At 34.3% G+C, this 27753-nt stretch overlaps 1 protein-coding gene across 2 annotated transcripts in view; it reads right to left on the bottom strand.

Moving 5' to 3' along the window:
• Window positions 1-27753, bottom strand: part of LOC136835318 (trichohyalin-like) — a 316755-nt gene that overhangs the window by 222687 nt on the left and 66315 nt on the right. For both annotated transcript variants that reach the window (XM_067098657.1, XM_067098658.1), the window contains one exon: window positions 8824-8958. In XM_067098657.1, coding sequence (XP_066954758.1) covers window positions 8824-8958 — 135 coding nt within the window. The remainder of the gene's footprint in view (window positions 1-8823; window positions 8959-27753) is intronic.

Raw genomic sequence — 27753 nt, 5'->3', positions numbered from 1 at the left:
GCATCATTTTGTGATAATATTTTCTCTGTGCTGCTTTGATTGTTTTACAATTTGTTATATACCAAATTCATTGCAATTTAGTGTACAATACAACGAAAAAAAAATTACTTATTAGCTTTAACCCTTTTGCTCACAGTACAATTTGTATACAATTATATATGAAAGTTTTTTTCAAATGCTGTCATATATTCCAATATTTATATATGATAATGATATATTTTTTTTTTCATTTCTGATGGTTGCATACTAAACTTTAGGCAATGACAAAAAAAGGAGACAAAAATGAACTCTTAATCTTAAAAACTAAGCGTGATGTGATTTTTTTAAAAAATTTTTTTTCGCTTCAGCGCTAACTCCCGAACGCCGCCGGCATACAGCAGACACTTCTGTAAATAGAGGCTCGGCGTTTAAAGGTTAATAAGTAAAATTCGCGTTACCTTACACAAACTTGTGAAAACCTCTGTAAAATTACTTGCTGCAGCTGCGTTACCACAAAACACTTTTTTACCAGGCGCCGTTACAAATTAAATAACTTTACTAAATTCAGATCTCAAAACTTAATGTTAATACGTGACCACAAAACACTACGTTAAAAGTAATCTCTTTTTAAGAACGAGAGAGAGAGAGAGAGGGCACCAAACTAACTGGTCTTGGAAACCAGAATGAAACAGATTTTAGAATTCCAGTAACACGTGAAACAATTACATGATGTCATTAAAGCATTTTTGGGTGCGAGATACAAGAGAGAAGTTCTAGAAGCAGGAGGTGACATCAATAAAGCATTTTGAGTGCGAGATACCATGGAGAAATTTTTAGAAGGAAAATGACATCATTCCAGCAAAATGTTTTGAATGCAATCTTACAAAACATGGTGAAACTGATCAAGACATGTATTCTTTCTCTCAAAATGACTTATGTGACTCGAACAATGCATGTAACAACGTGCAATCATTCGTCTTGTGCTCAAATGCGGGATGAATTGGCATTTGTTATTCCAACCTGTCATCACGTTAACCCAAAACAAAGTGTTCTGTCTTATCTCAACTGATGACAATTGAAATGAAACAAGTATCTGCTGGACACAAGTGTTTATCAAGAAAGATATTATTCATTCTAAACTATGTTACTATTAAAATTGTATTATCAATTCTAAATTATGCTATTAAGTTACTTAATCATTAGTTCATCTGATGCCAAACTAAATATGACACTTCAACAATCATTATCATTACACATAAAAAAAAAAATATATATAAATGTCAAAATTATAGGAGGATATATGTATTACAAGGCAACATCATGAAAAAAAAAATATATATATATATCTATATAAATATATATTACAATATATATAAGTATATATGCATATTTGTATGTATGTATGTATATATATAATAAATAAATAAATAAATAAATATACATATATATATATATATTTACACATTATATATATATATATATATATATATATATATATATATATATATATATATATATATATATATATATATATATATATATATATATATATATATATATATATATATATTTACACGTATTTAGAAAATTCGTCCCCTCAGCCCGTTAGCTGGGATATCAAGTTTAATGGTGGCTGGAGGAGACTCCACTGGGAGGGGGAGGGGAGAAGTTAAGTACACCTTAGTTTTACCAGGACTTATGTAGGCCTACCCCAATATCGCCTGATTTTGAGGGGACCATGCCGACCTCTTAGTCCCAGCTTTATGATTTTGCGGGGAGAAAGCTGTTAGGGACAGAAGGGGTAGCTAGGATTGTAATTGGGCTGCTATAGTGACCCTAGTAGCCTTAGCCATAAGACCTATTTCCATTCGGCACTCTGCTGGCTGAAGTTGTGTTTCAGAGCAACTGACGTACTGGCGCCCCAAGCTTGAAACCGAATAGGCGATGCATCGCAACTGCCTGGACACACACATTCTACCAAAGGGACCATTCGCAAGCACACATAACGTTAGTGTGGTCCTGTTGCTATTCACTCTCGCAAGGGGAGACTTCTGCAGCTGAAATTCGTCTTTTGGATGCGAGCTCCATGCACAGATGCAATAAGGTACATCTGAAGTAGTAATTTACCGCCAGTGATCTTTCTCTTCTCGTGAATTCCTCTCCATTTTCAGTACTTCCAACGTTTCATTCTCCTAAAACAAAGTCTCTTTGCTTTACACAGCCTAGCATGCACATTTGGCCCTCATGACTTGTACCAAGCTCAAATTAAATTAGTTCAGTGATAACAATTATAGCATTCCCACCATAGTGTTACCAAGTGCTACTTAAATCTAATTGATAAATTCCTCCACTGTGCATAAGTAATTTCAAGTGAGAGAAAGTTATTTGATTTCAACGCAAACCAGCAATTCTCTTCCAGAATCCTGCTATCTGGCTCTTAGAGTGGTCTGGCCCTGCCTTGCGAACCGAATAGCCTTAGAAATTTAACTGCCATCTTGCTATGTGCAAGTCTTTTCCAATTACGCAGTCCAGGGGTGCTGGACACAATTCCCCCTTTGTAAATCCTGTTGTATTAACCACCCAAAATCATTCAACCAGTCTCAACTGCAAAAAGTTTCATTTGTGTGTCAAACTATTTCAGGGCTGCAGGCCTTTCAGATTCAGTTATTTCCTATGCACTGTCTAGCTTTTATTGCACATTGTATGTGCCTTACTTGCTGCTCAGTCAGCCATTTCATAGTAGCTTCCTAATTGCTCATTTTATAAATAAATTCAATTTAAAGTCACTTACTGGTTTTTAAAAGGCAACCTCTACTTCTCTGTTTACTTAAATGTGATATCAAGGTAAGTCAGTCAATTCATTACATTTATATATTGCTTATATTCTGATTATGGCTGGATCGTTTACGATACATTTCTTTAAACGACCATAAATCGAGGTGTATCGTACAATATCGTTGCGTTGACCGCCGGCAGATTGAGAGAAGAGCTAGTGGGAGTGGGTTGCTAGTACTTTCCAGCCCAAAGATTTCATATTTGGCAGTAGTGGTAGTGGTATTATGTCAATATGTAATATGAATGAAAATTCAAAGGAAGCAGATTACAGTGAACCCCCCGTATTCGCGGGGGATGTGTACCACAACCCCCCGTGAATAGCTAAAATCCGCGAATACTTAAAATCCCTCTAAAAACGCTTAGAACATCCCGTTTTGATAGTTTAAACACAAGAAAAACCTGTAAAAATGCTTATACCCGAGTATTTTAATAGTTTTATCACAAAAAGTGCATTTATTCACAAAAATTATATGAAAATACAGTAATTAGTGAATATTTCTCAGTGAAAAAAAAAGCAAATGGGCGAATTTTCAGTGAATAATGGCTAGATGTGTTCTGGAGAGAAGCCATTTATGCGTGAGAACGTGAATACGGGGTTTTACGGTATTTTTTTTTTTTTTTATATTTTTTTAATAACGAATTTATGGGAATGATTGTTGAAGAGATGAACCGTTATCAAAGATTCCTTGTTGATATACTTGGAGATACAGTACCAGAATATTTGCAAAAGTTTGCTCAGATTTGGGGATCAGTGAACACTGAAAAGGTGAAGGAAAAGAAAAATGATCTGCAAAACCTGCAACTTCCTCACAGCCTGATACAAGAACAATTACACAAATTTCAATGTCAGTATATGTGTATGTACGTGTATATATATATATATATATATACATATATATATACATATATATATATATATATATACATATATATACATATATATATATATATATATATATATATATATATATATATATATATATATATATATATATATGTATATTAGTTATTTATGAACACGTTTGAGAATATAAAATCCAAGTAAAAAGATGAGTGAAAACTGGAACTTTTACGTGGATTTTATATTCTCAAGCACGCGTTCATCGTACTATATTGGATATATATGCATACAGACACACATATATACATTTTATGTGGCTAATCACTTTTTTAGAGGAAATTCATTCAATATGTTTTATAGGAATAGTTGTAAATTAAGGTCCGAATATAGAAGAAGAGTAAATAGATAGCCAGTGTTATATGTGTGTGTGTGTGTGTACAGTAAACCCTCCAAATTCCCAGGGGATGCATGCTGTACCCCCCCCCCCCCCGCGAATATCTAAAATCCGCAAATACTTAAAACACCTCTAAAAACACTTCCTATTTTGATAGTTTAAACAAAGAAAAATTCTAAAGATGTTATACCAGAGTATTTTAATACTTTCATCTCAAAAACTACATTTAGTCATGAAAATGCAGGAATTAGTGAATATTTCTCAGTGAAAAATACCGCAAATGGGCGAACTTTCCATGAATAATATGTAGATACATTTCACAGAGAAATCTGCATATACGCGAGTCAGCAAATATTGAGACTGCTAATGGGGAGGGGATTACTGTATTTGTGTGTGAAGGGCCCATAAAATGCTACATGCACAACCCAACAATATATCTTGATCAGCAATAATTTATAATATTGTCCCAGGTGAATATAGATATTTGGTAGGTGGCAAGTGTTTACAAGCCACTTGTAGATGTGATTGACGACAGGTGGTATTTGAGATGCCCGCATCCTTTGTCATAAATGGCCTGCCTTATTTTCAGCTCTAGGAACCTCCCACTTTCGTCAAGTTTGGAGGGCGTGGCCAATGGAATATTAGGTTGAAAATAGGGCGCCAGGATTATCTCAAGACTTTCAGACAGTCTTCAATTCCTTGTTTCATTGACAAAGGCGGATTTCGGAATCCTCCTTCATTACTGGCAGCTAACATGATTTCCACTTTTCCCGACTGTTGACCGCCATCATCAATCAAACAAGGAAATGGAATCTGTCAGAGGGACAAGGGATAATCCCATGCCCTATTCCCAAGGTAGTATTCCAGCTTTCAGGCCCACCAAACTCAACGCAGGTGGAATATAAACAAAAAGCAGAAAACAACAACAGAGAGAGAGAGTGTGTCCATAGCAAGGCTTACGATGCAATATATTTTGAGAGAGAGAGAGAGAGAGAGAGAGAGAGAGTCCATAGCAAGGCTTACGATGCAATATATTTTGATCACTGGTGAATATGGATATTTAATATCCATAGTTGCATTTACATGGCATCAAGCAGGTGTGGCAGACGATGTCATAGGCGTTAGATACCAGAATCCTTTTCTATCAAAAGGATTCTGGTATCTAACGTAACACTGACATCGTCTGCCACACCTGTTTGTGCCATGTAAATGCAACTGTCACCTATTAAATATCCATATTCACCAGTGATCAAAATATATTGCATCGTAAGCCTTGCTATGGACTCTCTCTCTCTCTCTCTCAAAATATATTGCATCGTAAGCCTTGCTATGGACACACACACACACACACTCTCTCTCTCTCTCTCTCTATATATATTTGGCAGCAGCCTTGCCTTTCAATTGAAAGACCTGGTTCGATCCTGATGTCAGTTATATATATATATATATATATATATATATATATATATATATATATATATATATATATATATAAAATTTGCTACCTTGATGTTTTACTTTATTCAGATATTTTTCTGCTGCTCCAGTAAAGAAAATGACTCCATTTCCTTCACTTAGAAGAAAAGAAGAGAAGGAGTCTGGCATTATTGGTAAGGTTTCCTTTAGACTAAGTATAATCCTGGGTAGGGTGAGTACTTATATTGCACCAAGCAGCTTGTACCATTTGTGCAGAACAGTAACTAATCCCTTTATAGACCAGGGGTTGTTTCTTTTTGCCTGCACGTGGCTGATTACCATTCATAACATGGAGACAAGGTTTGAATGACAGGTGAATGGATAACGAATATAAAAACAATAGAGAAATTTCAGACTACAGAAACTTGTTAGGATGTCTAATAGTCTTTTTGCAATTACCTACATCCCTTAGGCCAAAAATAACAAAGCAATTCACCACTTGTAGCCTGCAAACGTATAACCTGCTAGAATAACCTTCACAGGTAAAGGAGAGGTACAAGGGAAACGTCTTTTATTCTTTTAACCTGAACCTATATACATTATTTACCTTACATGGCACACAAAGATAGTATCATTTTTCTCAGTGTTGATTATTTGGCAGCAGCTGTACTAATCAAGAAAAATGAATACCTGCCATTCTTACAGTTTGTATGGTCTCTCTCTCTCTCTCATGCATAAACACCTTCCTGGTAAGTAACACGGCATTCCCAGTATTACAGAAGTGTCTGAGGTATTTGTTTCTTCTGAATAGCAATCTTAAAAAAATGGTGTAAGGCAAGTAAAGTATATAATTACTAAGAGGAATTCCTATACACTGTGCTTCTAAAAAATATAAACTTGAGAAGGTAAAATTCCTATTTATTTCCAAGAATGTATAAGATCTGAGAAGTTAGTTTTCACTATTGAAGTATTCAGTATGAGTGACAAACTCCTAAATATATTTGTAAATCGCCCATAGTCAAGAGAGCTTTTAAGTCTCTGTATATGTCTGAATGGTAAAACCAAGGTAACACAAATGCTCATGTTGGTCTCTTATATGAGCTCAAACAGCGTTGATAAATATGAATTTCTAAAACCACGTATGGAATTCCTTGTCAACTGGGTGCTTGGTTATTGATAAAAATATTATCCAAAAATGGGGTTAAAATATAATCAGTGATATACAACCATTCTTGTAACTGTCTCTACTGAAATGAGAGTACTTTCCAATGTTATTGGAGTACAATTAGAAGGAATAAATCATTGGTAAAAGTTTTCATTCTGTCAAGTCTCTCTCTCTTGCATAATAATAAATCTCTCATTTTTGCCTTGCTAGTAGAATACTAAACAGAAACATAAAAATGATGACCATTATGATTAGTTTTCTGACAGATATAGAAATAATTTTTAACTATAACATTCACCTGTGATGTAGCGGCCTTTCGCGGATTCAAACAAAATGAGAGAAAATGACAAAAGAAAAAAAAAGAAAACTGTCATTCACAATCAGTAAAGTGCTTATACCTCTGGCAACAGTCAACCCCAATATACAGTGCTTATCCTATGTTTATTTATTTGTGTTGTTACATTAATTGCATATATATATTACAGATGGCTACTATCAAAATATTACCATAAAAGAACAGGTTAATTCGTAGCAAAACAAAAGAATGCGCTATTGCAATGGTTATTTACATTTTCATGCATCTGGTAACATACTAGAGAAGATAACTTTCTGAAAAACCACCAGATTATGGGAAATGTCAGGCCTCATCTTGGCAGTAATCAAAGGGTTAAGGCAGTTGACAAAAACAAAAACAAAAACATTTAATATTTAATATATATATATATATATATATATATATATATATATATATATATATATATATATATATATATATATATATATATATATATTATACATATATTTAAGCCCTTTGTTGGCCGAGTCGGTTGAGCTTCAGACTGTCATTCGACGGGCCGGAGTTCAATTTCCGCGGCAGGCTGATGAAGAGTTAGAGGAATTTATTTCTGGTGATGGAAACTTATTTCTCGCTATAATGTGGTTCGGATTCCACAATAAGCTGTAGGTCCCGTTGCTAAGTAACCAATTGGTTCTTAGCCACGAAAAATAAGTCTAATCCTTCAGGCAGCCCTAGGAGAGCTGTTAATCAGCTCAGGGGTCTGGTAAAACTAAGGTATACTTAATTTTATATATATATATATAATTTATTTAATATATATATATATAAAAATATATATTTATTTAATATATATATATATAAATATATAATTTATTTAATATTTATATAGATATATATATATATTTATATATATATATTAGAAAATTATTACATATATATATATATATATATATATATATATATATATATATATATATATATATATATATATATATATATATAAACTGAAAAAAAATTCTATAATAGGTGATTTTCCTGTGCAGGTGTAAGGAAAAGTTTGTGACATTCTTTGCACTCATAAATAGCTGAGAAATAGTTTAGAGGGTGTGGGAACCAGAGTGAGGAGACAGAGAGAGAGAGAGAGAGAGAGAGAGAGAGAGAGAGAGAGAGAGAGAGAGAGAGAGAGAGAGAGAGAGAGATATATTATACCACAATTGTAGTTCACACAAACTACTATACTACCATTTTTTTTCTTTTATGCCATTGTTTTATTTTTTCTGTATTTTGTCAGTTTTCACTTTCATGTATTTTGTCACGATTTTCACTGATAAAATGTTAAAAAAATTATCAAAATGACAACGCATTCCGTATCTCCTATTGACCTCATTTATAAAACATGACCTGATTTGCTTTGGTTGAGGAAGGGAAGAAGAGTTGTAAATAGCTCAATGTGTTACCAACATCTAAGACAAAATTCATTATGAAATTTGCACATGAATATTGTCAATAGATATTTTACTGGGGTTCAAGGTTAGGGAAACACTTGCTCTTTGGCTACTCTTTCCCTCTCTCCACACTCTTAAAACATGAATATGTATAAATTACTTACTATCAGTCATATTCCTTTCCACTAAGAAATGATTGATTTCTTCTCGGGACAATAAATTGAGAACAAACTCTTCATCCTTCCATTTCAATATTACCCCATTCCTGACACCAGATATGCTAATTGACAATCAAAGACAAAACTTTAAGGAAAAAAAATTAGTAAAGAGAGTGACCCTGAACAAAAACAAAACTTCTTCCCCCTTACAAGATGGAAGATGATTAGAATCAAGGTTAAGTCTGCTACTTTTTACATGGCAAAACTAATTGTAACGTGTGATCACGGTTACCTTGTCAGGGCTTTTATATACAGAACTGCCAGGTTTTCTTCCATGAAGGGGTGCACTCTTTGTCCCCATGTTAAGAATATCCACAATAAAATCTTCATCCTCACTATCGTTGTGGAAGCTTGTTTTGGGAGCAGTCTGAAACAGAATCAAAATAAAAGTCAGTCTTCAAGAAAATCTAGTCATATAAGTATGTATGTCCTGACATTTTTACTTCCACTAACCACCTGTGACAAATGTTAGTCATGGCAAAACTGACTTGGTGTTCATTTCATAGCCAACAATTATAACGTAAGTCCCAAATTCCAAAAAAGGACATTGGAGTTATTGATAAGAAAACAATTTTTTTTTTAAACAAAAATGTTTCCAGATGAAAAATTAATGCTGTTCTGTTAAACACAGACTCGTTTTACCAATAATTTCATTATTAAATATGAGATTGCCTTTACAGGAAGCTCCTAATTATCTGGATCCTTATTATCCAACACTCAACTTTAGCTGACACAACTGGATCACCAGGGGACAACGATATACAATACATGTGTGTTTGTGTATGCATGTATGTGTATATACTGTATATATGGTGATAAGATTCCACAACCCACCACAGAAATGCAAAATCACCTCTAAAAATGCTCGTATCTGCCAAATACCCTGTATCCTTTCAACTAAAATGTTTATAACTATTTTAACCTACAATGCTTATAACTGTCTATTTTAAAAGTTCACTGCATAATTTAATAGTTCAAACAAAAATATACCTTAAATTATCATACTAAAACAATTTGATATCAGTTCAAACAAAAATACATAACAAACCATCATCCTAAAACACCCTAAGTCATCTTAGTACAGGCAGTCCCCGGTTTACGACGGTTCCGGCTTACGACGTTCCGAGGTTACGACGCTTTTCAAATATATTCATCAGAAATTATTTCCTGGCTTACGACGCATGTTCCGGGGTTACGACGCGTCGTACGCCGATCCGACGGAAGAAATATGGCCCCACAACGGCAGAATAATCATAATTTGAAGGATTTTTTGGTGTAAAACTCAATAATAATGCAGTTTACGTCATTTTCAATGCACCCAGAGCATTAAAAGTAAGGTTTTCTTATGATTTTTGACGATTTTCGACGATTTTCCGGCTTACGACGATTTTTGGGTTACGACACGGCGCAAGAACGGAACCCCCGTCGTAAACCGGGGACCGCCTGTACCCTTTTACAACAGTTACTCTACAGTATATACGCCTCCTAAAACACTTATAACAATGATTTACTAATTTTAAAATAACATTAACGTAAATACAGCAAAATATCTATAACATGTTTAATACAAATTAATCTTTCATACTAATTAATCAAACCTGTCTTACATAACATCTGACAATTAATCAAGTTATCCCTGTATACATAAGCATAGCCATTTTCTCTCACAGTATTGAAGTCGTCCAGTTTTCCTTTTACATTGGTAAAAACAATTAAAATTATCACTAATTAACTTTTTTTGTAGAGCATCACTGTTTATTCAGTAATTACTGTATTTTTTCATATTGTGTTCATGACTTAATACAGATTTTTATGATAAAAATTTAGTGTACTTACACTGTACTGCTGTATCTGTTAAGCTTATTCCATGCTGGCCAGAGACTGGTCATAACAGTTTTAATTCTCTCTCTCTCTCTCTCTCTCTCTCTCTCTCTCTCTCTCTCTCTCTCTCTTTAAGGGTAATGTAAGATGTATTTGAACTATCACTGTAAAGTGTTTTTGGAGGATAAAGCATACTGTACAGTATCTAAAATATTCGCAAATTATTTTCATTTTATTTTCCAGTCTCCTTTTACTGGAAAATAAAATGAAAATCATTAGCAAATATTTTAGATATTGTACAGTATCTATCATCCAAAACACTACAGCAATATTTCAAATACATCTTACATTACCATTAAAATAAAATAAAATGTATGAGAGAGAGAGAGAGAGAGAGAGAGAGAGAGAGAGAGAGAGAGAGAGAGAGAGAGAGAGAGAGAGAGAGAGAGATACAGTCTTACAGTATAAGTACACTGTAATTAATTATCATAAAAATCTCTATTTTGTCACAAATACAATATCAAAACATACAAGTAATTAGTGAATAAACAGTGATGCTCTATGAAAAAAATGAATTAGTGATATTTTTGGAGATACGGTCACTAATATAATTTGCAAATTGGTGAAAGTTCCCACACAAAAGTGGAGTGCACTGTACAGTGGTCCCCCCTTTTTGCAGGGTTAGGTACCACCACAACCACCTACAAATATTGAAAAGCCATGATATATTGGGACCCCTCTAAAAATGCTTATAACTGCCTATTTTCATGTTATTTTTGTGACTACATTTTTTATAATAATGTATATAGTCACAAAAATAAAATGAAAATACAGTACTAATCATTGAATATTTTTCTACACAAATTCGCAAATCACCGAATTTTTTGTGAATGACATACAGTTATGTTCCTCAGAAAATCCTGTGAATTGGTGATTACACAAACTGGGAGGATGCGAATACTGGAGTTTCCCAGGTGTGTGTGTGTACAGTATATTTATATAAATAAATATATATAACTATACATACACATATATGTACTGTATATGTATGTATGTGTATATATAGTCATATACTCCAAACTTACGCGAGGTTAGGTTCCAGAACCCCTCGTGCAGGATGAATTTTCGTGTAAGTTTGGCATGGTCCCTAAAAATGCTAATAAATGCTTATTTTTAAAGTTTAAACGCTATATATGACCCTAATCATGCTCCAAAATTATTACGTTAACTTTCAAATGAAATTAAAGTTATTATAATTTCATTTAAAAGTTAGCTTAATACATTACCCATAAAAAGAGAAATAAATGATTGACTTAAGAATATAGGAGTGTGTGACTCTCTCCCCCATTCCACCGACCTATTTTTAGAAGCCTTCTCAACCTCGTTTTTAAATTCTTTTTTATTCTGTCACTTTCTCTATATTCTGAAATACTCTATGTCTCTATGTTTTTTACCAATTCAATCTAGTGTACAGTTTCAGTGCTGTAATACGTAGGTTGGCTAACTTAGAGAGAGAGAGAGAGAGAGAGAGAGAGAGAGAGAGAGAGAGCAGTTGTCCTTACTTAAGAGAGTAAAATATTTTATGAATTATTTCGGACACACACACACACAGAGAGAATTATTACGTTAACTTTTAAATGAAATTAAAGTTATTATAATTTCATTTAAAAGTTAGCTTAATACATTACCCTTAAAAAGAGAAATAAATGATTGACTTAAGAATATAGGAGTGTGTGACTCTCTCCCCCATTCCACCGACCTATTTTTAGAAGCCTTCTCAACCTCGTTTTTAAATTCTTTTTTATTCTGTCACTTTCTCTATATTCTGAAATACTCTATGTCTCTATGTTTTAGAACGGGGCATTTACAGTTTGTAAACGGTACAGGTAAAATAAGATCAATTCAATCTAGTGTACAGTTTCAGTGCTGTAATACGTAGGTTGGCTAACTTAGAGAGAGAGAGAGAGAGAGAGAGAGAGAGAGAGAGAGAGAGAGAGAGAGAGAGAGAGAGAGCAGTTGTCCTTACTTAAGAGAGAAATATTTTATGAATTATTTCGCACACACACACACAGAGAGAAAGAGAGAAATAAATTTGACCACTGATTAGCACCACTCCCCCTCTTGTCATGTTATATGACATGTCTGACAGCTTTTTGCCTTTGAACCGTCTTACATAACTCAAGGGAAGAATTTTTGTTCAAAATAATACGAATTTTGTTATTACAGTTTTATTATTATCATTATCATTATTATTATTATTATTATTATTTAATTCTATTAATCTCATTAATATTTGAAAATTAGTACTTATTATTAGGTAAAAAGTTTATTTATCATGCAAATAAACATACCTGTGTAAATGTACCATAAAAATTCATCTCGCTAAGAGAGGGAAATTATTACTTTTAATAATATTTAATGTTTAACTTACACACACAAGCATGAAAACTTATAAATTACATAATAAATTCAACAAACACTTTTGCAGGGTTTCTCAATGTTTGCGTGTCTGTGAAAAACTTATATATATTATGACCATTAGTTAGGTTACAATGAAAAATTCGTGTGTCTGTGAATTTGTGCAACTCGAATTGTGCAAGTTCGAGTATTATTATTACTGTATACTGTATATATATATATATATATATATATATATATATATATATATATATATATATATATATATATATATATATATATATATATATATATATATATATATATATATATATATATATATATATATATATATATATATATATATATATATATATATATATATATATATATATATATATATATATATATATATATATATATATATATATATATATATATATATATATATATATATATATATATATATATATATTACGCTCAATGTGGAAAAAATAAGTATATCTTAGTTTAACCAGACCACTGAGTTGATTAACAGCTCTCCTAGGGCTGGCCCAAAGGATTAGATTTTTTTTAGGTGGCTAAGAACCAACTGGTTACCTAGCAATGGGACCTACAGCATACTGCGGAATCCGAACCACATTATGACGAGAAATGAATTTCTATCAGCAGAAATAAATTCCTCTCATTCTTCATTGGCCGGTCGGAGTCGAACGCTGGGTGGATAATTGCCTAATGTGAACTTTGGGCAAAAAAAATTGCCTAGTGTTCACATTAGGCAAGCATTTTGCACAAAGTTTACAATAGGCAGATCACTTGAAGAATGTTCACTTTAAGCAAGATTTTCAGATTAGGCATGGTATTTTGCCTGACGTAAATAGACTGAAGAACCACGATCGCTTAAGTGGAGATTCAAAGAGGCAAACAGTTGCTTAGGCCACTGTCCATTGGTCAGTGTGCTACGCTGAGGGTCACAGATGTGGACTGTGGTCCAACAGATAACAGAAATATGTTAGTGGTCATCCTCAAGGAAGAAGATGGGCTATACACTCAAGGTGGCTGGGAGGGAATTCTGGGACCAAATTTTACAGCTGCTGACCTAAGTGCAATTGAACAGCCAGTTAAAAGAGGAAGAGGTTCCTGATGTCTGTCTATCAATTAGAACAGCAACAGCAAGGGCCACTGGCAGATAAGGATACACTAACTGTCAATGTACAACTCAATGTACATCACGACGATGCAGCTGCGTAAGAAAGACATAAATGCAACTTGCACTGTCACCCTGGCAGAGCATGCAAACATTTGGATGGATGTATGATATTTAGGGCAAAAACCCAGGCACTGGGGCCAACAAGGCCATTCAGCGCTGTAATGAAGAGAAAATAAATTATGTTAAAGTTATGAATTCATGAAGGAAATGATTAATAAATAAAATGGTGTGATGTGACCAATAAATAAGGGTATAAAGTTTAATGAATGATGTGATATATACATAATAAAAAATTTAATGTTGTTAAAATTCTACGTGATGTAATAAATATATTAAGAAATAAATATCGTTAAAAATTTTAAGACACTTTAAAAAAGACATGATAGTAGAAATATCTGCTTCATCTCCCAAAATATCAGACAGGGATTTGCCCTGAAAATTTCTCTTTGGTTAAAATATCTGGGGCAGACCACCAGAATGTGCTACACTGTTAGTGTCTCATCACAGTAAGCACACTCTGGAGGGTTGCTTCCTTCTAAAATAAACTGATGGGTTAAATGAGTGTGCCCAATCCTTAATCTGGTTAAAATAACCTCTGTCTGTCAAGCTGGAATGATGAAGACCACAGTAGTATATTATCCCCAATATTTCTATATTTCTAATTATTGGCAAGAAGAGGAGAAGTCCACCTTTCTTGCCATTTACTTAAAACATAAGATCTAATGGGACCTTTTAGGTCTGTATGAGGCACTTTTCTGAAAGAGGTTTCTGATAAAATACCTACAGCTTTCGCTTCCCTGTCTGCCATCTCATTTCCGCGAATCCCCACGTGAGAAGGGACCCAACAGAAAGACTGATTTACGCCGACAATATATACGAAAAAACCACTCCTCAACTTTTTTAATTAATGGATGAAAGCTATTACATTTTTTAATACCTTTTAAGGTGCTTCTAGAGTCTGAGTATGACAAAATTAGAGTCGCTACTTTGAAAAACTAAGTCTAGGGCAGACACTACGGCTGTTAATTAGGCAGTAAATATTGATGCAGAGTCAGGTAATTTAGCTGTGTACACTGTATCACCAAGGATAACAGTGCAACCAACACCACTATCTGACTCTGATCCACCTGTAAAGATCTTTGTAAAATTAGTATGGGTAACATCGTGCTCTAAGAATTTTCCCCTAATCTCTTCTTCAGTGCAGTCCTTTTTGTTAAATAGTTTCTTACATACTGATGCTTCTGGAATAAGCCATGGAGGATTTACAGGATATTCTACTTCCAGGACCTTCTGCGATTTAAGATTACTATTCCTAACATCCTCATTCAGTCCAATTTACAATGGTTTAGAAGCTCTTGTACCAGAAAAACTTCGAGAGTCTGTTTCCTTTAGTGCTTGAAAGGAGGGATTTTTGGGAGCACTTTTCATTCTAGCCATGTATCGCAACCCTAGCTCTTGCCTTCTTATATCAAGGGGAAAATGATCTGTGTCGACATATATGCTTTCAACAGGAGAAGTTCTAAGAGCCCCTGAGCACATTCTCAACCCCATGTTGTGTACAACATCCACTTCCTTTAGCTTGGTTTTACAGACTGAAGAATAAATTTGACAGCCATAGTCTAGCTTAGATCGACACACAGAGTCATATACCCTCAGAAGGGATTTCATATCAGCCCCCAACTAAATCCAGAAACAACCTTTAAAATATTCATAGATTAACATTAAACTTTAGAACATTTATGTGGCTAGCCCATGTTAATTTATGGTCAATAGTCATCCCCAGAAATTTAACTTCACTTTCGTAAGGAAGGATGGACCCTTTTAAACTAGGTATGGGAACCTCTTCCACACACCGGCTACTGGTGAACCTTACTGCAACTGTTTTGGAAGAGGAGAATTTGAAACCATTCTCATCAGCCCACTTAGTAACAGCATTACTAGACCTTTGCAAATGTTTGCATACAGAAAAGGAATCATATCCTGGGCAGTATATTGTACGGTCATCGACAAAAAGCGAGCATTTAACCCTGAAACGCCGAGCCTCTATTTGCAAAAGTGTCTGCCGTATGCTGGCGGCGTTTGGGAGCTAGTGCCGAAGCGGAAAGAAAGTTTTTTTTTTTTTTTTTTTTTTTTTAAATCACACCACGCTTAGTTTTTAAGATTGAGAGTTCATTTTTGGCTCCTTTTTTCTCATTGCCTGAAGTTTAGTATGCAACCATCAGAAACGGAAAAAAATATAATTTTCATATATAAATATTGGAATATATGACAGCGCAAAAAAAAATTTCATATATAATTGTATACAAATCGTGCTGTGAGCAAAACGGTAAAAGCTAATGAGCTATTTTTTTTTCGTTGTATTGTACACTAAATTGTGATGATTTTGGTATATAACAAATTGTAAAACGATCAAGGCAACACAGAGAAAATATTATCACAATATTATGCAGGAATTCAAAACTCGTGGATGTAAAAAAAAAGTTTTTTTTCAAAAATTTACCATAAATCAAAATATTGTGCTAGAGACTTCCCGTTTGTTGCACAATGAAGGTAAATGATTGAATATTACTAGAATGTAAGAGTTTTAGCTTACAATTGCATTTTTTGACCATTTCGGTAGAGTCAAAGTTGACAGAAGGTTTAAATTTCGGCACTTATCGTGATTTATATAAAAATATTTCAAAACTGATAAAAGCTACAACCATGAGTTATTTTTTTTTGTATTCTACATGAAATTGCACACATTTTCATATATAAAACTTTCTGTAACGGCTAATATAAAACGGTGCAAAACTTACGACAGAAACTAACAAAATTCTGAGATTTTCAGCAGAGTTAGCGTCCCAAAAATTCACCATAAATTGAAATCTTTTGCTAGAGACTTCTCGTTTGTTGCAAAATGAAGGTAAATCATTGAACATTACTAGAATGTAAGGGTTTTTAGCTTACAATTGCATTTTTCGACCATTTTGGTCAAGTCAAAGTTGATCAAAGGTTGAAATTTTGGCACTTATCATGATTTATATGAAAATATGTCAAAATTGATAAAAGCTACAATCATGAGTTATTTTTTGTTGTATTCTACATAAAATTGTGCACATTTTCATATATAAAACTTTATGTAAAGGCTAATAGAAAAGTGCAAAAATTACGACAAAGTGACTAAAGAATTTCTGAGATTTTCAGCAGATTTAGCTGATGCTTTCTTTTGGGATAAGAAAGAAATTCTCACATGCGGCAGCTGGGTCACGCTTGTAAACAAAACAACAGCGTGATCCATGAACTCCCAGCATCCCTCAAGGTGCGATTTAAAATTTTTCGCAAACGAGGCCTATAAGTATTTTTCCGCGAACATTTAAAAGAACTTTTTGTAGTCGACGTATTTTACGTCAACTTGGCACCCGACAGACAACTTTTGTCGACGTAAAATACGTCCAGTTGGCGTTAAAGGGTTAACAGGGGGTGAGATCTTTTCAACCACACTATTTATTGCCTCTGAAAAAAGTGTTACACTTACAATGCTTCCTTGGGGAACTCCTTCCTCCTGCATAAAAGGTTGGGAGTAGTAGTTTTCCACTCTTACCTTAAAAAGTCTGTCTGTTAAAAAGGTATATATAAACCTATCATTCTTCCACATATGCCCATCTTGTGCAATTGTTCCATGATGACAATTCTCCAGGCAGTGTCATATGCTTTCTCCAAGTAAAAAAATATGCCAATGGTCTGCCATTGTTTGGCGAATCCTTGCTGGATTTGGTTGGTCAGCCTCAGCAGGGGATCAAGAGTGGAGCGGTTTTTTCTGAAACCAAACTGAAATGGCGATAGTAATCCTTTGTTTCCAGGTGCCAAACTGGTCTAGTATTTATCATTTTCTCCATCAGCTTACATACACAGCTGGTAAGAGGTGTTGGTCTATAGCTGGTGGCTTGGGAAGCATCTTTATTAGGCTTTTTAACAAGAACAATTATGGATATTTTCCAGTCCTTGGGTAAAATTCCAGTTTCCCATATTTTGTTTATAATCTTGAGTAAATATTTTTTGGCATCATCTGGGAGGTGTTTCAGCATTTCATATATGGTTGTATCCTCACCTGGAGCTGTGGATTCACTTGAGGAGAGCACCTCACAAAGTTCTCTTAGGGAAAATTTGTAGTTGCATGGTTCAGATTTTCCCAAATCAAACTTCAGACATATTTCAGAATTCCTAATTCTTTGAAATTCCAGAGAATAATTGTTAGGGCTGGAAACTTTAGAAAAGTGTTTTCCTAGCTCATTGGCAACTTCAGTGGCCTCTGTGATTAGAGTGTCACTTATTTTTAATGAAGGTAATGGTGACCCAACAAATTTTCCACTCAGTTTCCTTATTTTGCGCCACACCACTTTTAGTGGGGTCTTGGAGTTTATTCCATTAATATAGTAAAGGCAACATTCTCTTTTAATTTTCTTATAACAGCGCTGCTGCTTGGCTAAAGCATGTTTGTAGATTAATTTAGACTGAGGGGAGCCACTAGTTTTGTGACATCTGCAGCACTTCCTAGTCACTTTTCTCAGAATACCACATCTTATTCCACCAGGGAACTTCAGGTTAACAAGATTTGCCATTTGTTTTTGGATTCGAGCCTTCAGCACTCTTCAAAGTAGATTCAATAAAGTAATCATAGGCATCTAGATGAGAATGAAAGGACTCAAACTCCCTATCTAGATTGACACCTTTACTGAATTTACCCCAGTCTACATCCTCTACCCTCCACTTATGTAAAACTTTAGATGGAGCATTCAGAGCATATTTTAAATGGATCGGGTAGTGATCACTGCCATTTAAATCTTCAATAACAGACTAATTAAAGTAAAGGTGGATACTAGTTGAAGAAATACTAAGGTCCAGTGCAGAGAAATGATCATCGTGAATGTTGCGGAAAGTCTTTGACCCATTATTATAAAGGGTAACATCTTTCCTGTCAATAAGGTCTTCTATTATTTTCCCTTTACTATCTAAAAACCGACTTCTCCAAAGGGGGTTGTGGGCATTAAAATCATCTAGGAGAAGTAAAGGAGCTGGAAGTTGGTCAATTAACGACTGAATATCTCCAATGTTAAAAGCAAGGTCTGGTGGAAGGTATAAGGGGCAGATTGTTATCCTCTTTTCTAAAATGACTGAAATAGCGACAGCTTGTAGTGTTGTATTTAACTGTATTGTGGAGTGCTGTAGAGATTTATTCATAATAATTGCAGCACCTCCATGAGCATGATCACCAGTTGGGGGATATGATTTAAATATTGAATAATTTAGTCTAGGATTATAAGCAGAGTTGCCTAACATTGTTTCCTGTAGGCATATAATCCCTGGATTGAATTCATGCATTAAAGCTTTAACCCTATCTGGTGCAACTTGGGTCCAGGCAGACCCACCCTACGGGATTTTTTTCATTTCTAGATCATTTTTTTAATAATCATTTTAAGTTGGTTCTATGATTACCAAATTATGGGAAATTATTCATTATTTTCATTTTCATTGGTTTTGTATGTCATATTAAAATGGTTTTCCCAGAATAAAACCAAAATAACATCATGTCGAACGAAACAATAAAAAACAGAGGTGAAATTATTTGAAAAGAAATGTGTTACACTTCTGCCAGACGTATGACTAAACTACACTATTGCACCAAGCAAATGGCAGAACCTATACCATAGAATCATGATACGAAACTTTTATTTGTATTTACAAGAGTTTTCAAAAACCTTTTTTTTTAATAAAGAATAGGAAAATTAACAGACTGTTTGATCAAATCTAAGAACTACTAAAATCTGGAAAACGGGCGCAATCAGATTATCGGAGACTAAATGCTCATCACAGATCTTGCGTGACAGAGTTAGATGTAATGTGGGTCTTTTCTCACACTGTTTCATAATCATCTTTTCTCACGCTGTTTCATATTGTCTATGTAGATAAAAAAAAAAAAAAAAAAAAAAAACTATAAGTGCTGACTGAGATAAGGTTCATTTATTCATTTATGTTGCTATAAGTGCTTTCTTTTGTCGAAGCCCATCACTCTTCTGGTAGATGAACTATGAGATCAAAGATTACCCACCACAGGTGTACTAGTGACCAAGCTATGGACTACCTAATCTAGTGTTGTAGTACCTGTAATCACTAAATAACAATGTCCCACCACAGGTCTACTAGTGACCAAGCTATGGACTACCTAATCTAGTGTTGTAGTACCTATAATCACTCACTAGATAACAATGTTGATTGCCCATAAGGCTATCTGTAGGCACCAGGAACTCTACTGAAGTTTAGTGTCAGAAACAATGTATAAATGAACAGTGTACCTGACCTAAACCCATTGTACCACAACAGTGTGAAAAAGTAGGCCTATGCTGTGCTTTCCTGGTGCAGAATATTTAATATTCAGAACTGCATTCTGAAACTCAGTCCCGCAAAACTCATTAGGAAAGCTTATTAAAAAAAAAAAAAATATCAATGAAACATTAATAAATAACAATGCCCCAGTGTACATAGAGCATGTGTGTAGTCTACACGGTATAGAGTAAGTTTTAGTAATCAGTGTGACAGCAGGTGCAATTTTTTTATCTTCGCTATTCAGACACTAGGAGAGCACTGTCTCCCGCACAAAATTCATCCAACTTACATTAGTCTTGAAAAGAGGTCATGCTCTAGGTCTAGCTATTCAGACACTAGGAGAGCACTGTCTCCCGCACAAAATTCATCCAACTTACATTAGTCTTGAAAAGAGGTCATACTCTAGGTCTATCTGCTATATATATATATATATATATATATATATATATATATATATATATATATATATATATATATATATATATATCTATATCTATCTATATCTATCTATATCTATCTATATCTATCTATATCTATCTATATATCTATCTATATATATCTATATATATCTATATATATCTATATATATATATATATATATGTGTGTGTGTGTGCGTGTGTTGGTTTCAAGACTACTGTTGGCTAAAGAGCAGACTAGGCCTAGGCTGTATGAAGACGGTAATATCAATATTGTCAGACGTATTTGCCTTTCATGACTGTAAATGATTACATGTAAAGACCTAGAGCATGACCTCTTTTCAGGACTAAATGTGAGTTCGAGGAATGTTGTCAGGGAGACAGTGCTCGCCTAGCTACCGATGTTTGAATAGCAAAGACAGAAGGTTGCACTTGCTGTCATTCCTTCCGATATCTCAGATTTTATGGGTGGCGTGTTTTACACTCCTACTCGCCAACATATTGAATGTATCTCGTAAATCCATGTCTGATATGTGATACTGCAAAAGAAAGGAGAGTCAATGGCGGCAATAGCATAGGTATAGTGCAATTCTGCCAATAATGGAGATGAAGCCACGTAGAAAAACAAGAATAAACAATCTGGATAACCAAGGAAACAACATACACAAACGCCAAGTGTCCCAGTGAGAGCCTGGGTTTTTCCATGGGTTGTTGGCTGGCCTCCCAGCCCACCCAGACTTAGTGGGTAACTGGTTGTCATGAATGGGGACAGAAAAAGAGCTTAGGTCTAGTAACTTCACCATACACACACACACATATATAATATATATATATATATATATATATATATATATATATATATATATATATATATATATATATATATATATATATATGAGAGAGAGAGAGGGGGGGAGTTACACTATCTTAGTGCATAATATCCCCAAAATATATTTGTATTTTTATTCATAATATAATCTTCACTGATGTGATAGCAAAATCCTTTTGGAAATTTATATACTTTATACTTTAGTATACAGTATAGCCCTATGATATTGCATATTAATAACGGATTCACTTCGTATTTGGTAAATCTGAAATAGGAAAGGCTCGGTAGAAACCTGAATAATTTATGACAATTATAAGCTGTTAAATATGAACAATCTTTTATTAGTGTCAAGTATTATTATAGGTGTATACACTTTCCAGAAGAATTTTCAGAGAATCACCAATAACTAGTAAATCCGTGCGCAAAAAAAAAAAAAAAAAAAAAAAAAAATCAGATTTTACCACATTGTTACAGTGCACTTTATTTAGACGAATAGGAACAAAAAGGGATTTGGTAGTAGGTTTTCAGTAGATATTGTGTCATGCATACCCTAAAGCTTGTGCTGCCTGAATTAGGTATACCGGAACGAAAGAATAACCCAACACCCATAGCAAGCCTACATGTAACATATCTCTCACACACACGTGTAAGATATGTTATATGCAGGCTTGCTTGTGTTTGTCTACGTGTGGTCATGTGCCGATTTGCTGCTGTGGTGATTGTTCATACCGAAACTTCCAACGGAGGTCAGCAATAGGACGGAAATAAGATGAGTGAATGAAGCGATTTCAGAATGTAGATAGAATTTCCTTCAACTGATACTCAACTATCGTATTTTTTTTTCTTTTTCAATAGGTTGCTGGTAACCACATTAGCTATAGGCTCAAAATGAATAGGAAGGTAGACTAATAAAGTTGTCAAAGATATTTTCTGAACATAGCCTGTGTTTGAGGATTCAGATGAGGAGTACTTATCAGAGGTAATTGGGATAGAAGAAGAGCAAAATCTGGCTGGGTGGATAGATAACGTTAACCAAAATGACGGATATGAAAGTGAGGAGCTACAGTAGACGAATATGAAAATAATGCAGCTGAACTAGATGAATGGATACCGACCAGACACAGAAAGCTGTTAACATATCAGAGAAATGTAAATTCTTTGAACAAATGTTTTGCCATAGGAAACTTTGAAAAGTGCACTCTACCAGCTGAAACAAAAGAATATACTGAAGTAGTGGAAAAACTCAAACACAAAGTAGATGATGGCAAGAAAATAACTTGGATAAATAAGCGCCCTCCAAGTAATGAGAATGAACAAACAGGAAACAGTCCAACACCCGGAGGTGTTGTAGGAGAAGCAAAAGAGGCTGACACACCTTTGAAGGCATGGGCGTTGTTTGTGTCTAATAACATAATTGATACAATTGTCCTAAACACACATGAAAAAATCCGGCAAAGGCTGGGCCAGTTGGAATTAAGTGAGGAAGAAATGAATAAAGGAATTCATACCAGATTAACTGACTCAGTAGAAATGAAAAGCTTTTTCGGTCTGTTATATGCGAGAGGTTTGCTCGGACTAAATACCCATGATTATCATATGTTGTTTCATGAATCATTTGGACATCCAATATTAGGTGCGGTGATGTCTGCTAAAAGATTTGCTTTCATCCATGCCAATATTTCTTTTGATGACCTAAAAATAAGACACCGCAGATTGGTACACGATAGGTCTGCTGCAGCAAGAGAAGTTTTTGAATGCTTTAATAGAAACTGTAGTTCAGTGGTGAGGCCTGATGACTTCCTAACAAATGACGAAACATTGTATGGTTGCAGAACATAAATAGGTTTCCGTCAGTACAACAGGAGTAAGCCTGTTTGGTATGGCCTTTAATATAAATCTATCAATGCTGTGAGATATCCCTTCACTTTTAGGACTGTTGTATATTCCGGCAAACCCATCGAGGGATCCGGGCCATTTACGTAACAGGCACCCTAGCTGTTATAAACCGACTGAAAAGTAGTATGGGCCTGAGAGGACGAGCTATAAGTTTAGACAGACTATGTAGGCTACCAGCATAGAACTGTTTGAGTGGCTCCTGTCACAGAGTATTAATGCCTTAGGCTAGATCGATGCGGGTAGAAAAGGTATACCTTTAGAGTTATGAAGAATATTTCAGGAAAGCAAGATAGATTTGACGAGGTGCACTGGGAAAAAAATGGAGGAAAACTTTGCTTGAACTCCTCCTTCAATCACACAAAGAGTAAAGCTTTGCCCAGGGAACGTTTTATTGTCTAGCACGATACCACCCTTGTTGACCATTACCAAAGACGACAGCCAAAAGAAGCCTGCAATCTACAAACTCTACGACTTGACTAAGGGAAGTACAGACATTATTGACCAAAGGACACAATTTTACAGTGAACACAAAATCCGGAAGATGGCTAGTAAACACCTTTTTTATCCTCGATACAGCTAGAGTAAATTCCCAGACAGTGTTCTCAATGAATACAAGCACTGACCCTCGACGCCTAAATTCTTTTACAATTGGGTGGGATTTAGTTAAACCTCTTTGTACTCCTCACATAGAGAAAAGGTAGTCAGTCAAGATTTTGCACTGCAGTATTGTGGCGAAGATGAACATTATACTTGGGAATCCGAAACCTGTTTCAGTGCTAGTAAGTAATGACCTTCGTGCATACACATCAGAAAAACGAAAACGATGCGCACCATGCCTAGAGTAGATATATAGTAGTGGGTTTTCGGCGTCAGTTGGTGAACTCTCCAAGATCAAACATAAGTGTCACCTATGCCAGAGTGCAACCTGCCCACAACATATTGTTCGTGTCTGTTGCAACTTTTACAAGTTGCATATGCCATAATGATACAACACACCCTTTATATTTTCATTTGGGTGATAGTGATATGTATGTTTTCTTTTTTGTTGTTCTTCATAAGCTAAATGTTAATATTCTTCTTTAAATAACTGGTAGGCTACTAATTTTTAACAAAATCAAATATTAATCGTAATTCTTTTGCTTGGCCCGGTACTGTGCACTGTTAACAAAGACTAAATTTCTGCAATGGTTTTTTTATATACAAGGAATTTTGTTTATTTTTGTCTCCTGAAGACATAATATTATTACTGATGTTATTACTGTCTTTATTATTGTCACTTGCTATTCTCATCTTAGACAAGCTCTAAATGTCTGCAAATTTAGTTGTTCTTTTCGTCTTCATATACTACAGATGGGATGTAATTATTATTATTATTGCTATTGTTGTTGGTAATATTAATAATAATAATTATTTATTATTAGTATTATGATGATATTTGCGTCCTTATATGTAAAGGAAAATAATGTTTTGTGTGTAAAGTTTACCTTTTTTGACAGTCAAATTTTATTTTGAAATAAGTTTTCTAATCTTTTTTTTTCCCTTGATATTTAATTAACATAATTTATATAGTATTAACCAGTACTCATTATATAAAAAAACATGCTTTTTTACTAGAGATGGAGGGCTTTGAAAAAAATTCAGTGATTGGATAATGTCATTTTTTTCTACTATACCGGCTGTACCTCAGTATAAAACAATTATATTGCAAGTATGAACAGTACGAACGTCTATTTGAAATTCACTAATATCATGCGATAAAAAACTGTACTCACTATAGTTGTTCATATGGGGAAATAAAAAGTGAAAACGCATATAAACGTGATGAATAGGAGAGGTAATATTTAATTCAACATAAAAATATAATTAAGAACCATATGAATAATGTCTTCTCATTTACTGATTATATACATATACATATACATATATATATATATATATATATATATATATATATATATATATATATATATATATATATATATATATATGTGTGTGTGTTTTTTTTGGGTGTGTATACATGTATGTATGTATTCGTATACATACATACATGTGTGTATGTATTTATTCACCATTTAGTTTTGGCATGAACAGAAACTGCTGGAGAGTAAAATAGCTATAGTCAGTCTATTCATTTCCATGTGTGGCCTCACCAAAACAGGTTTTAGGTAGATGTGGCATACGCATAGCTTCCTCGTGTTCGGCTACAATCAATGTTTCCGATATCTTAGTCTTACTGTGATAAAGATGCAAACTACTTCTTCAGTAATATATCTGAATGCTTATATTTACAAAGGACCTTCACTTTCGATAAAACAATACAAGCACACAAAAGACGAGCTTGAAGGATGTATCAAATAGTCTACGCAGATCAAACGAATAAACGATGGGCTTTCAGTAACCCATTTGTCTCTGGTAGCTAGAAAGACATCTGGCTGTGCGAGTAAAAGGTATTTTAATTATATCTAGCATGCAAATTACGTGAGTAGAGGCAATATTCGAAATGGCATGGGATATTGTTGTCTATGAGGCATGAAGCTGTCTAGGGAAGGTAAAAGGAACAATCACTGCGAAATTGGATGGAAGGCGATGCATGACCGTAGTATTCCAGTTTTCTATTCAGAATACTGTGCCTATTTACATGGCTTTTTATTGAGCTTACAAATCTTTATAATAGCCCAGTAACTGGGCAATTTCACTAGTGTTTGGCCAAGTAACTTATTGAGCAAAAGTTTGAAATCGTATCGAGGTCCCGTCACCCTTTGCATATTGATGACATATATATATATATATATATATATATATATATATATATATATATATATATATATATATATAATATATATATATATATATGACATAAAAGGCCAGCCTAGACTTTTTTTTTAAAGTAAGGCACTGGAAAGACTCTTAGTTAGAATGAATAATAGTTATAATAAGAAAGTTTTTTGGCTACTTTGAAATGCCTATGTTCCTAAAAGAAGGACAGTAAAATTAAATACCTGGTATAGGTCTATCGTTCGTTTGCCAATACTCCGAGTTCTAGTGATTAGCATTTTTCAAGGTTGTTTTTCCAGTTTACTGACGTATATTTAACTTTGCTATCATAATAAGGTTATTTTTATGTTGATGCAATGAAATCTACATGGAGTGAAGTTTGAATGATAACGAAATTTTTTTATCTGAACAGTTCGTGGACACAGGTCTACCTGTAGTGTGGGCTATACCAGGGAAAAAAACAAAACAATTTTGAAAGCTCCATCCTTCGTTTGCGTTTGATACGAGTAGACTGATGCAAACTGCCAGGCTCATCTTTCTTGTGCTTGTAAGGGTATATTATTGATACAAATCAGCTTGTTTATAAAATGTGAAGGTTCTTTTATATAATATAAACACTGAAATGTTCCTAAAGAAATAGTCTGAGCTAAACATGCTCAGTGTTACATCGTCACCCGTGGGTGGACTGATGATGATCTGTGGCAGACGATAGCACATTCGTTTCCTAAACATTTCCACAATGATCGTTAGTGGAATGGAATATAAAATTTAGGCCAAAGACCAAGCACTGTGACCAAAGAGGTCATTCAGTACTGAAAGGGAAACTGAGATTAGAAAGGCTTGACAGGTATAACAGGAGGAAAGCCTCGCAATTTGCACTATGATCGTTGGTGCTGAGTCAACCAGCTCCGTCAGTTTCAAAGGAAGTTCATGCAGTACGACATTTGGGCAACTTTCAAAGTCATTATATTAACACTTGGTTACCACTCATGATGTATCGATAGTGAATCTATGGTTTGCATCGTGGTACTTGAAAAATCTGAACACTTGCACCAGATAGGGTTAAGGTCTTCTGTACGGGCTCTGAGACCTTTACAGTTCCACTGAAGGATATCGAGCATGAATATTAAGGTGGTAAAATGTGCTGCTTCCCACTGTTCCTAAGGTGGAGTGGGAAATTCTCCTTTATAAGAGATTGTTTTCTTAATCCCCTTTCATCTGAGTTGGAGTTCAGGGTCTTTGGTTGATCTTCATATTTTTTATTATGAACCCGATGTTCAGAATTACTACTGTGATTCTGTGCACCACCAATCCTATTTGTCTTAGGGCGGCAATTCAGTCTTGAACTCAAATGTTTTTGTTCTGAATCCACTTTTGGAACCACCTTTCTAGGAGGAGAGATCCCTTCCAAAACACTGAACCCATTTGAAGTTTTTATTATAAAGTTATCATTA

The sequence above is a fragment of the Macrobrachium rosenbergii genome, chromosome 55 (genome assembly GCF_040412425.1).
Source record: "Macrobrachium rosenbergii isolate ZJJX-2024 chromosome 55, ASM4041242v1, whole genome shotgun sequence".
Lineage (NCBI taxonomy): Eukaryota > Metazoa > Arthropoda > Malacostraca > Decapoda > Palaemonidae > Macrobrachium > Macrobrachium rosenbergii.
This window is presented reverse-complemented; position numbering and strand designations above follow the sequence as displayed.